Genomic DNA, 13,577 nt, shown 5'->3' on the forward strand with positions numbered 1-13,577 from the left:
ATAGAAGGAACATAAAAAAATTTGGGTTTTCTTCTTTGAACCAGAATTATTATGTTTTCCTATATGAAGTTTGCTCTGAAACCACTGTCACATAAATTCACAGTAATATTGTGGAGGAGATCAAATGTCTGGATTGTTGAAACTGTCCTGTTGTAGGTTTTTTTGTGGGTTTTTGTTGTTGGTTGTTGTTTTTTAGCAGATGTCTTGCAGCACATACACACATGCACGCACATACTTGAACACGCGCACACACATCCCCCCCCCCCTCTCTCTCTCTCTCTCTCACTCTCACGCACACACATTCTCTCTGTCTCTCCCTCTCTCTCGCGCACACACTTTCTTTCTCTCTCTCTCCCTCTCTCTCTCTCTCTTACACACACACACACACACACACACACACACACACACAGAGTTTTGTGTGAGGTTGACCTTTGTTAATTGAAATTGTGGTGGATTTGACTACCTCCATCTTCTACCTGTCTCGCCTTGTTTTTTCTTTTCCTAACTCTGTGACGGGTGCCTTTCTTTACTTTGAAAAGTAAGCCTCCCCCCCTCCCATTTGATTAATCTTTTTCTCTTGGGTTCTACCACCCTCTGTTTCTGTGTCTCTCTCTGTCTCACTGTCTCTGTATTGCAGCTCGGTATGTCTGTCTTGTCTGTGTGTCTGCACTTATCTCTACCCACGCCCCTCCCCCCCCCCCCCGCCCCCCCCCCACACACACACACACACACCCCTCTCTCTCTCTGCCGCCATCTTTCTTTTCTCTGTCTCTCCCCCTCTCTTGCAGTCTTTCTTACTCTGTCTTGTCTCCCCTCTCTGTCAGGATGTTTCCTTTCTTCCCCCCTTGCTCTCTCTCTCTCTCTCTCTGTCTCTTTTCTCTTCCAGTTTGTGTATATCAGTGTATCAGTGAATCTATAATGTGCTAGGAAGATCTTTCAGTTGCGCACTCACAAGTACATCTGAGTTCAACAAACACTGGGGAAATTAAATTTAATCAAAAGTGTCAAATAGATAAATAGTTTTTGCTAGCCTTCAGTTCTGTCACTACATTTAGTTATGAAGCATATATCCTATCATTGATCATTAGCAGAAAGAAGAATTGTGCGCGCGTGTGTGTGTAGAGATATGTATGTACATATATTGATATAATGATATATCTATGCATGTGCGCATGCATGTCTGTGTGTGTGCGTGTGTGTATGTGTGCTATTTTCAGAATCTTTGGAGTTGTTTTTGACTTAATAGTTGACACTGAGGAATCACATATCAGTTATCTGCTGCTGTTCGATGTTACATGTGCTAGCTTTTGATTTTTTAGATATAATCTAATTCAGTTTTTAATTTGCAGTCATCTGATTAAATGATACTATTCACCACATTCACTTTCAAGCTTGTATCCTTTCTTGCTGATGATAAAGAGATGAAAGCTGGGCTGTGGCAGAATTTACATTTATACAAAGCATATGTGTGTGTTACAGATGTCAGTAGTGTTTATGTTTGTATTGGCGCTGTTTTCAGGACCCACTCAGACTCGGCCCTTCACACCAGCGCCATGGGCACCTCACCTGGCAATGGCACCAATGAGCAGTACAGCCACCCCCCCAACACCCCTCCCACACACAAACGCAGTAAGCTGCCGTGTGCTGATCGTGCCTTTGTGCTGTGTACTGGTAGTGCCTTTCACTGTGCTCAGAGACAGACAGAGAGAAGGAGAAATACTGTATTTTTGTAACGACAGATTTCTCTGTGTAATTCAGGCTGTTCTCCCTGGGGACAGAGCTGCAGCGCAGGGCAGCGCCACCCATGAAATTAAATCAAGATATTGCCGTTTGTTCTTTATATAGGTAAAGTGCATGCTGCACACTGGACTTGGGTTTATCTTTTCTACCGAATGACTAGCATCCAGATCACCACTGAAGGTCCATGGGAGGGGGACGTAACCAATGGGGACTCGAACCTTTGGACACTCACATCCTAGTTGGAGGCATTACCTCTTGGCCATCGCTCCAGATATGGAATGTGTACTTATGCTGATTTTACTGATGCATGTATTCATGATCAAACAAAAATGCAGTCGCCAACCAAGAGTGATGGCCTAGAGGTAATGCGTCCGCCTAGGAAGTGAGAGAATCTGAGCGCACTGGTTCAAATTGCAGCTCAGCTGCGGATATTTTCTCCCCCTCCACTAGACCTTGAGTGGTGGTCTGGATGCTAGTCATTTGGATGAGATGATAAATCGAGGTCCCATGTGCAGCATGCACTTAGGGCACGTTAAAGAGCCCAAAAGGGTTGTTCCTGGCACAATTCTGTAGAAAAATCCACTTTGATAGGAAAAACAAATATAACTGCATGCAGGAAAAAATACCCCCAAAACTGGGTGGCGCAGTAGTGTAGCAACGCACTCTCCCTGGGGAGAGCAGCCCGAATTTCACACAGGGAAATCTGTTGTGATAAAAAGAAATACAAATACAAAAATGTCACAGCTATATCCTATCGAGTATGAAAACTGGTGGAGCTAATGATGTCAAGATGACACCTTTATGAGTTGATACAGTAATCCTGTTTGGGTTCTTTATGAGTGTTTGTGTCTCATGAAGTTTACACACGTCTAATTGCAGGAATTCAGCTGTTGTTTTATAATGTGTGCTTTTGTGTGAAGTGTCACACAAGTTGTTATAGTTTTTGTTATGGTTTGTCCAAGCTGGAAAGACATGATAAAGACAGGGAAATTTTAAAACTTGTGTAAACCTATATTGTGATTGAACAGTGAAATGCAGATCAATGTGTGCTGTTTTAGGTGGAATTGTTCCCTTTCCAGAGCACTACTTTTTGGTTGTACAACCACCTGTTTGCGATGGTGAGCAATAATATGACTGCATTTAAGTGCTAGTATTGTCAGTATTAGTATTGTGTATTAAAATGACTGCAAATGGTAAACTGATCATGATTGTGTAACATGCAAATGATAAACCGATTATGATTGTGTAACATCTAGACGGGCGCAATAGCCGTGTGGTTAAAGCGTTGGACTTTCAATCTGAGGGTCCCAGGTTCGAATCACGGTGACGGCGCCCAGCATGCACCCCCCCGAAAGCGGAGTATGACTGCCTAACCATGGCGGGGTAAAAACGGTCATACACATAAAAGCCCACTCGTGTACATGCGAGTGAACATGAGAGTTGCAGCCCACGAACGCAGAAGAAGAAGAGGAGAAGTGTAACATCTGCTTGGGAGCAGCTACTTCTATAAATGTGTTAACTGTTATTATAAGTTTATTTGTTTTTAAGTGACAGTAGAATTTATTATTAAAAAAAAAAAAAAAAAAAAAGTTGCCAGCTTGATGATGATGATGTGTGTGTGTGTGTGTGTGTGTTGCAGTCATGGAGATGGTGGGGGAGGACTCACCGGAGTCGTTACAGGTCAAAGGTTACTGGGACCCCAAGAAAATGGGAGCCGGCTCCAGACCTAAGTCCTGTGAAGTTCCCAACATCAAGTAAGCAGTTAAAAGCACATGTAACGAGCAGTGCCTAAATCATCACTCTGGATTTCGGGGGTTTTTTTTATTCACCCTGAATTCTTTGTATTGCCCTGCATCTTATTTGTAATGACCTTTCAGTGCTTCACTCCAGCCTCTCAGCAAGAGCAAAACCCCTTGAATTCTTGTGATGGAATTGAATACCATTGGTACAACTAGGTAATCTTTTCTTCTTTATATATATATATATATAGTCAAAATCAGTCCCCAAAGCTATTCCATGGACATTCAGGATGTAGCGTGTATTACAGTTGAGAAGCATTGTGAGTGTAATGACAGTATTTAATTATTTACATCATGGATACTTGTTGTTTTATATATATATTAAAATCAGCACATAGTAATATTATGCAGTCCACCATTTTGGTTGTCCGATTTCAGCAAGGTGCGTTTGACAGCTGATTTCAAAATTATTTTTAATGACAGATGATGCAGACTGGTTTAAACAGTATTTTATATGAATGTCACAATACACATGCAGTGAATTTGTCAAGACATGAAAGTCTCATAAATGATGTAAATCAATACAGCATTCTTTGGTGTCAAAACATCAGTTGCTCCAAAGCTTACTGTTGCAACAGGGAATGGATATGATTTTAAAAAAAAAGAAGATGAAAAGAGTACCGAATTACAAATAGGGCATCTGATAAATCAATGCATAACATTTTGAAAAGTGGAAAGGACGCACTGCATGTCCATTGGGTGGATCAGTGAAGCATGATAAAAATCTCTAGGAGAAACATTAATAAAAAAAAAAATTAAATTAGTGTATCAGACTTTTAGCCTGCCTGTATGTGTGTAGCAATGGTTTCTGGGTGATGACAGTGTTGGCAACTGGTTGATAGTTGATAATAATGTTGGTTACTGTGTGATGATAATGGTGGGTGCTGGTTTCTGGGTGATGATAATGGTGGGTGCTGGTTTCTGGGTGATGATAATGTGGTGACTGGTTTCTGGGTGATGATGATGTTGGTGACTGGTTTCTGGGTGATGATAATGGTGGGGACTGGTTTCTGGGTGATGATAATGGTGGGTGCTGGTTTCTGGGTAATGATAATGTGGTGACTGGTTTCTGGGTGATGATGATGTTGGTGACTGGTTTCTGGGTGATGATAATGGTGGGTGCTGGTTTCTGGGTGATGATAATGGTGGGGACTGGTTTCTGGGTGATGATAATGGTGGGGACTGGTTTCTGGGTGATGATGTTGGTGACTGGTTTCTGGGTGATGATAATGGTGGGTGCTGGTTTCTGGGTGATGATAATGGTGGGGACTGGTTTCTGGGTGATGATGTTGGTGACTGGTTTCTGGGTGATGATGTTGGTGACTGGTTTCTGGGTGATGATAATGGTGGTGACTGGTTTCTAGGTGACGATAAAGGAGGGGACTGGTTTCTGGGTGATGATAATGGTGGTGACTGGTTTCTAGGTGACGATAAAGGAGGGGACTTGTTTCTGGGTGATGATAATGGTGGTGACTGGTTTCTAGGTGATGATAAAGGAGGGGACTGGTTTCTGGGTGACGATAAAGGAGGGGACTGGTTTCTAGGTGATGATAAAGGAGGGGACTGGTTTCTGGGTGACAATAAAGGACTGGTTTCTGGGTGATGACAGTGGTGGTGACTGGTTTCTGGGTGATGATAAAGGAGGGGACTGGTTTCTGGGTGACGATAAAGGACTGGTTTCTGTGTGATGATAATGGTGGTGACTGGTTTCTGGGTGATGATAATGGTGGTGACTGGTTTCTAGGTGATGATGATGTTGGTGACTGGTTTCTGTGTGATGATAATGGTGGTGACTGGTTTCTGGGTGATGATAATGGTGGTGACTGGTTTCTAGGTGATGATAAAGGAGGGGACTGGTTTCTGGGTGATGATAATGGTGGTGACTGGTTTCTGGGTGACGATAAAGGAGGGGACTGGTTTCTGGGTGATGATAATGGTGGTGACTGGTTTCTAGGTGATGATAAAGGAGGGGACTGGTTTCTGGGTGATGATAATGGTGGTGACTGGTTTCTGGGTGATGATAATGTTGGTGACTGGTTTCTAGGTGATGATGATGTTGGTGACTGGTTTCTGTGTGATGATAATGGTGGTGACTGGTTTCTGGGTGATGATAATGGTGGTGACTGGTTTCTAGGTGATGATAATGGTGGTGACTGGTTTCTGGGTGATGATAATGGTGGTGACTGGTTTCTAGGTGATGATAAAGGAGGGGACTGGTTTCTGGGTGATGATAATGGTGGTGACTGGTTTCTGGGTGATGATAAAGGAGGGGACTGGTTTCTGGGTGATGATAATGGTGGTGACTGGTTTCTGGGTGATGATAAAGGAGGGGACTGGTTTCTGGGTGATGATAATGGTGGGGACTGGTTTCTGGGTGACGATAAAGGAGGGGACTGGTTTCTAGGTGATGACAGTGGTGGTGACAGGTTTCTTGGTGATGACAGTGTTGATGACTGGTTTCTGTGTGATGACAATGATGGTGACTGGTTCCTGGGGTTGTTGTTGCAGCATCTACCCCTCCCAGGAGCAGGACCCGGTGGGGGGCGGCCAGCACATTCCTGTCTCCAACAACACAGGCTCCCTCCCCGACCTGACAGTGCTGCACTTCCCCTCCCCCCTCACCACCCCACTGGACGCTGAGGACAACAGCGGTGGGGGTGGGAGCGGGGGCTATGGGGGAGGCAGCTCCCCTTCCAGCCTGTCGCCCACCTCCCCGCACCACATGACCATGCCCCCACCCCAGAGCTCGCAGTCCCCTGCACAGAGGCGGCGGCACGTGCAGCCCGTCCCGTCCCCACTGGTGCTCAACAATGGCACCCAGATGCACGCCCCCCTGTCTCCACCGGTGAGTGTGCTGTAGTGCTGGTGTGTGTATGTGTGCGTGCATGATTTTTTTGTGTGTTTTTTTTTGGCTTTTTTATTTTTTAGGAGAAGGGGGTTTGTTTTATTTTGTCGAGTTTTGTTTTTCGGGGAACACTGCTTGAGTCTCTGCAGAGACCCAGATTTTGATACACAACCGATGGACCTGGAGGAATCTGTTGAACAATTCTTCTGTACAAAGCCCCAATGGCTACACAGTTTTGAGGGACAAGAAGTTTTGGGCTAGGGGTTGAGGGGGAGGACTGTGAGAGTGTTTGTCTATATCGTAATAAGTTTATGTTGATTACCTTCTGTTGTGATTCAGAATCAGATTTTTTTTAAATAGAAGCTTATTTTGTCTCTGTTTTGACTTTGCATACATCATTGCTTTACCTCACTTACTTTTGCTTATCACAAATTTTATTTTCATCAGAAAGTTTGTCACACACCCTGCTTGTGAATGTCTCTTGGTTCGTTCCATCGAGTGAACGTGAGTGCTTGTTGGATGCAGTAATGGTGATAATACTAAAAGACTCCCGACAGATGCACAGATGTCTTCCCATCCCCTCTTTCTCTGGTCTGTAACTGAAAATGTCATCAGACTATTTGTTCTGTCTCTTTGCCTTCCTCTCATGTGCAGAAAAGAAAAGGGGAAAAAAGTCATTTGGAAAGCAAAGTGCTCATAGTATTTCACTGACGAAGTCACCATTTTTTGCAAAAACAAAACAAACCAAAAAACAACAACAAATTAGAAGGAAAAGAAGGAAGGATTCTGTTTCACTGAAAGTTTGTAATTTTGCACTGTTTCACTGTGTGTGGCTTCATTAGAGTTTGGACACTGCTTCTGCTGTTTTGATGCCTGTCTTCCAGACTGAGTGGCAATAAGCTTTGGTGTGTTGGTGTTGTTTTGCGGTTAGTGTTGTAAGCGTCCTTTTTGTGGGTCTTCTTTAAGCACTTTGCTTGTTGCTGAGTAGTAAGAGAGGGTAGTATTTGTAGATTAAATTTGTATGTCCTTGTTTGTTGACATTTACTTTTTGAATAATCAGATGGTGTTGTTGTGGTTGTTTTGTTAGCTTTTTTGTGTGTTGTCAGGATTGTGTTATGTATCTGGGCGAATACGTGAAGGTTATGATGCTGATATTAGAAGAAATGCAGTGACATTGAAAATGGTCAGCATATTGACAGTTGTGATGACGAAGCTGCAGTTGGTCACTTGGATTGAAACTGTAACATCCCATATCATTCCCCCACTTCCATAGGACCCCCAGCGTACATTTCATGTAACTTTTTTACCATTGGGAGACAGTTTAGGACACTGACTGATCTTGAGGATGATTCATGACACTGATGATGAGTCTCCTGGGAGACGTACAGGAGGAGGAGGATGGGGTGGGGGTGAGGGGCGATTGGAAGGTTGCAAAAATATCGTCTGGAGTTTAATGTTCATCTCGTGGACATTGTATAATGTAGACGGCATTGATGAAGGTTGTAAATCATGTGTGTGTAAGGTAACTAAATGAATCTCTCCCCCCCCCCCCCCGGTCATAGTGTGTGAAGTGAATGGGCCAGGAAGGGGAGTTGAGATGGGTTTTTTTTTTTTCTTCTTCTTCTTTTTTTTTTTTTTTTTTTTTTTTTTTAATATGAATTTGCTTGCTTGCTTAGTGCTCACAATGCTAAGATACTGGCAATACATTTTCTTTCCCCATCTTCATTTACTGTTCGTGTTAGGAGGTCTTTTAGCAAAACCGTGTCTTTATTGACGTAAAACAAAGCGGTGATTGCATAAGCCAACAAGATAAAACCATCAGAAATTCCATTAGAAATTTGTTTTAAAGCTGGGAATAAATGAATGAATTGTTGGTTAGGAAAGTGAAAGAGAAAAGACTGAGTGGTTCTTGTCATTCCCTACAGCAGGCAAAACTTGACCATTACTGAGGCGATGGTGAGATTCAGTATGTAGCCACACCACCACCAGAACTTGATGCCATGAACATATCTCTGGGATTCAGCATTAGACTAAGAATGATATATTATCTGGACGGTCGGCATGGGAACAATGTTGTTGTTTTTATATAAGGGATTTGGCAGGTTGAAGAAGGCTGAAGATTAAAGGCATTCTTTTCCAGTGTGTTTTAATTCACCTTTTTGTCACTGTATTCTTTGTTAAGTCTACTTTGGCTCTGAGCAGTGGAGTGTTGGCCTAGGGGTAACGAATCCACCTAGGAAATGAGAAAATTTTAGCTTGATTTGAATCCTACACTTGTAAATATTTCTTCACTCCACTAGACCTTGAGTGGTGGTCTGGATGCTAATCATTCAGATGAGACAAGAAACAGAGGTCCCGTGCACAGCATGCACTTGCGCATGTAAAAGAACCCATGACAGCAAAAATGGGTAATGTCCTGGTAAGATATTCTAGAAAAACCCAATTTGATGGAAAATAAACACATGTACAAGCAGAAAAAAAACCAACCCAAAATGGATGGCACTGTCACTGTAACAATGGGCTGTCATTGGGAAGAGCAGCCTGAATTTCACACAGAGAAATCTATTTCGACAGAAGAGTAGTACAATGGTACAATGCTATACAATACAGCTTGTATGGAATTAAGTGCACTGTAAATCAAAAATGATTTATGGATAAGGTGTGTGTGGGTTTTTTTTGGTTTTTTTGTTTTTTGTTTTGTTTGTTTGTTGTTTTTTTTTGCCAAAGTGTATGAAACCCACTTCCGCTTTGAGTACGTGTATAGGTGTAATAGGTATAACTCTGTTGGGAATTAACTCACTCAGTACGGCCAGTCCTCTCTTCTCCTCTATACAGACCCCTCGGATGTCCAGTGGGTGTCTGAATGACCCAACCTTTAGCTTCCGTTGTCAGAATTGTGGTATCTTTGTCAACATTCACCTCTTCAGTATAAGAGCCTTTCGCTTGCAATATTTTGATGATGGTAATTGGGGTGAAACGCTGTTAACGTCGTCTCTTTCGCCGTTCGTATGGAGAGAGTTAAGTCCACTGTGGAATCAAAACATGATTTGTAGATAATCTTTCTCCTCTTTTTTATTTAAAAAAAAAAAAAAAAAAAAGGAATAAAAATGCTGTTAATTTTTTTAGTCAGGTGTTGCATCCTTGGATGGATATTGCCTTATAGCCCATACAGTTTTGTATTTTTAAGTTGTATTCCATTTTTTTTTCCCCAAAGTTTAACATGATACATGTCTAAAGATGGTGGAGAAAAGTAGTTTTTTGTTTGTTTTTTGTTTTTGTTTTTTTGGTCCAGTGTTTGTATTAACTTGCTAATGTATGTGGCTGTGGTGTTGTTGAAACAAGGCATGATTGACACACTGATCAGTTGCATACCCCAACAAGCGTGGTGTGAATATGTTGTTTAAAGTTTGAGGTTGATTGTTTCTTGTTTTCGTTTTGTGGTGCTGGTGTGTTGGTTTGGTTTATTTTGTTTTGTTGTTGTTGTGCTGGTGGAATTTATTATTGTTCTGTTTTGAGTGTTGTGAGTGGCTTGCCCTTTTGCTCTGTAGGTGGACCCCAGTAGGTTGCCTGTGGACCCCCGCATCGCTCAGCAGTATATGTTACACATGCACCAGAAGCGCCAGCGCTCCCCCATCCACCACCACCACCACCCCTCCCACCACCACCACCCCCACCACCACCACCAACAGACCCCTAAGCAGCACCACTTCCCTGCAACAGCAGTGGCGTCGGCGTCTAAAGGCGTGGTCAGCAAGAACGGCGCAGCGGCACTGGGGCCCTCGGTGGTGGGTGGTGCTGGGGTGGGGGTGGGTCTTGGGGTGGGGGAGGGGGCCATGGGTCAGGGGGGGCAGCTGGTGGGGTCTCCTCCCCACCCCACCGCCGCCCTCTCCCCCCCTCAGGCGCAGGTGCCGCAGGTGCACATAACAGCCTGCCACGCCTCGGATCAGGTGGGTTTTGTCTCCCTCCCCCTGCCCCCGTATCCCTTCCTTCTCCGTCTGTTTCTTCTGTCACCGTGTTAAACCATGTTATTTCCTGTTGGTGAAGTTTCCCGTTCAAGTCTTTCTTACGTTCCCTCTGCTTGGAAGCACCCTGTTTTGAAGTTTGATTCCCAATTCGGATGTTTTATGATAATGGCAACATCAACTAAATCCTGAGCCACTTGTTGCAGCTGAATTAAATGAAGAGCAGGTTTGGAAGTCTTGTTTTGTGAAACTGTTCTTTTCCAGAGAGCAGGGGGGAAAATGAAGACAGAGATAGCTTAATGCATGGCTTTGGTGTTTTAATATTGTCCCGAGTGGCAGAGTGCTTTTAAATTGTCTTTTTGTGTTTTATTTTAATTCATTTTTAGCTCAGCTAATCTCGTTATTGTGTTCCCATTTGCTTGTGATGGTGTAGAATTACTTGAAATCATTTTTGAGCTGTTCTAGGCTGGCATGCTTTAGTTTAGTTAGATGCTCAAGCTAGTGGTCTTCTGCTGTTATTTTGTCTGTCACTAGTTTTGTGTGTGGAATGTATGTGTGTGAAAATCGATCTATGTCTGAAAGAGCTTGAACCTTATTTTCTGAGCCACCTGTCTGGACTGAGTTGTGTGCATTCCTGTAATGTTCTGCACAGTCAGTTTTATTTTGAAATATGCGCATTATATATATAACACTTGACAAGCAGAGCGATTACAAAAACTAGAGCATGAAAGTGCAGTGCTTGACACACTGACAGGCCCTGTTGGCATCCTCAAGGAAATGATTGCATGTTGATCAATACTTTGTAGCCCATTAGTGCAGCTGCTCTGCAGTTTCTGTGGACCAGCCCCACAACACCTGAGTGAACTGTTGAAGCCATACTTTATGCTTTACACACAAAAGGCACACATCACTAGAAATACCCATTCCCTTGAAAACATAAAAGGCACATCATCATCAAAAACACACCCATTCCCTTGAAAACACAAAAGGCACATCATCAAAAACACACCCATTCCCTTGAAAACACAAAAGGCACATCATCAAAAACACACCCATTCCCCTTGAAAACACCTGCGAATAGTGATCAGACAAGTTAATCTTGTCACAGTGGATATGAATGGTGTTAAAAGGCTGTTGGACCTTTAATGTGCATGTTGAAATTGCAGTTATCCAGGGCATGAACTTCCCCTGTCCTCCTTACAAATTTGCCCTCTCAGACATATAAAAAGGATGAAGTATCTTTTCCTCTGTGTCAGCCATCCATGACGCAGTATCGCAACAGCGTAACGGAGGCAGGCTGCCAGTCCCCAACCTCACCCCATTCCGCCCCCTCCTTCTCCCCCGCCCAGTCTCCAGTGCTGCCCCCTGTTGCCAGCCTGAAGAACTCACCCTTTGCAGAGGTTTACTACATGCAGCAGCAGCAGCAACAGCAGCAGCAGCAGACAAGTGCCCTGCAGCATCAGTTTGAACAGTTCAACATGGTGAGTGCAGTACATAGGATGCTGGGGAACAGCGCTGTGGGTTAGACAGTCACTGTGTGCAGCTGTAGGAGATACAGGCCTGTGTAGGCATGTGTGAAATATTTGGAAATTTACAAGTGGCAACCAGTAACTAGTAGACTGACTGGTCAGCCTACAAGTTAGAGGGGAAAAAAGAGTGGGGGATAAATAAATCTTAAGAGACCAACTAGAAGTGCAAAATCACCGGATCCATTTGGAGAAGGTGCACGTTGAAAGTTAGCAAGCCAAGCAGCCAGACAGCGGAATCTCGCTCTGGTGAGATTCTAATGGCTTTACCAGTACAAAGAAGTAGATTGTCATCAATCTTTTCTGCACTACATTGAATCTGTTTTGGGCGGGGCTGGAAAAGAAGTATGAAATATCCACCTGGTTGTTTGAAAGAAAAAGAAGATGGCTGCACATTTTGCTGCCTTTGTACCCTGCATCTGCAGTGCACATGTCGTCAATCTCATCTGCAGGGTTGTGCGTGATTTAAGCAGTGAATAACTTTCCTGGCTTGAAAATAAGTCTGAAATGTCCACCATGATGGGGTTTTTTTTGGTGGTGCCGTACATCCTGTTGCTTTTGTTCCCCTGAAGTGCAGTGCAGTTTCAGTTTCAAGGTACGAAGGCGTGCAGACTGATAAAGATACACAATACGTACGCTGTTTAAAAAAAAAAAAGAAAAGAAAAAGCACCTGAGCTTCAAATGAACCAAGCACACTGATCAGGCCTTGAAAGCCTACTCTGTTTTTATGTAAAATATTAACATTGAATTGTAGGGAAAAAGTAATTGCAATAAAGTATAGTCAAGTGAAAGATAAGTATAGGACAAACTACAGACCCAAGACATAGAAACATGAACCTGTGCACACCTGTGTCTGTAAAGCATTATTAAAGTTTGATATATGATGGTGGAGGTGATGCAGCAGTGTCAGACTGAAAGAGAAAGTGTGCGTGTGGTGGGTGCAGGGGGAGGTGGTGCAGCGTTGTCAGACTGAAAGAGAAAGGGTGCGTGTGGGGGGTTCAGGGGGGATGGTGGAGGTGATGCAGCATTGTCAGACTGAAAGAGAAAGGGTGCGTGTGGGGGGTTCAGGGGGGATGGTGGAGGTGATGCAGCATTGTCAGACTGAAAGAGAAAGGGTGCATGTGGGGGGTGCAGGGGGGATGGTGGAGGTGATGCAGCAGACTGAAAGAGAAAGCGTGCGTGTGGTGGGTACAGGAGAACCCTCCCAGCTCCACCATGGAGTCCCAGATGGTGCAGACCAAAGAGGTGATGAGTCCCACACAGCTGATGGGCCAGAACCCCCCACTCCCCTTCTCCCAGGTGGTCATGCAAGGCCTGGGCAGCAGCATGGACTTCCAGCCCCAGCCCCCCACCCAGCCCTCACCTCAACAACAACAACAACAGCAACAGCAGCAGCAGCAACAACAGCAACAGCTTCAGCAACAGCAGCAGCAGCAACAACAACCACCACAGCAGCAGCATCAGCAGCAGCCACCTCCACCTAACTTTTTCCACTCTGGGGAGATGCAGCTGTTGGGGTCGTCCCAGCTGGGAGGGTACGGGTTGAACCCTGGGCAGCTGGCCCCACAAATGATCCCCACGTCCACCACCAGCAAGATTCCAGACATCGTGTTGACAGGTGTGTTTGTAGTTCACCCCTTATTGCTTGTCGCCATCTCTCTCTTTTCTCTCTCCTCTTTGGTCTCTGCCTCTGTTGTTGCATGTT

At 44.1% G+C, this 13,577-nt stretch overlaps 1 protein-coding gene across 2 annotated transcripts in view; it reads left to right on the forward strand.

The window, feature by feature from the left end:
• Positions 1–13,577, forward strand: part of LOC143296956 (CREB-regulated transcription coactivator 1-like) — a 38,394-nt gene that overhangs the window by 14,831 nt on the left and 9,986 nt on the right. Inside the window, exons 5-10 of one of the 2 annotated variants that reach the window (XM_076609007.1) lie at positions 1,520–1,629; positions 3,380–3,494; positions 6,048–6,384; positions 9,933–10,331; positions 11,603–11,827; positions 13,067–13,490. In XM_076609007.1, coding sequence (XP_076465122.1) covers positions 1,520–1,629; positions 3,380–3,494; positions 6,048–6,384; positions 9,933–10,331; positions 11,603–11,827; positions 13,067–13,490 — 1,610 coding nt within the window. The remainder of the gene's footprint in view (positions 1–1,519; positions 1,630–3,379; positions 3,495–6,047; positions 6,385–9,932; positions 10,332–11,602; positions 11,828–13,066; positions 13,491–13,577) is intronic. The other variant, XM_076609008.1, reaches the window with a different exon arrangement.

This window comes from Babylonia areolata, chromosome 22 (genome assembly GCF_041734735.1).
Source record: "Babylonia areolata isolate BAREFJ2019XMU chromosome 22, ASM4173473v1, whole genome shotgun sequence".
Lineage (NCBI taxonomy): Eukaryota > Metazoa > Mollusca > Gastropoda > Neogastropoda > Buccinidae > Babylonia > Babylonia areolata.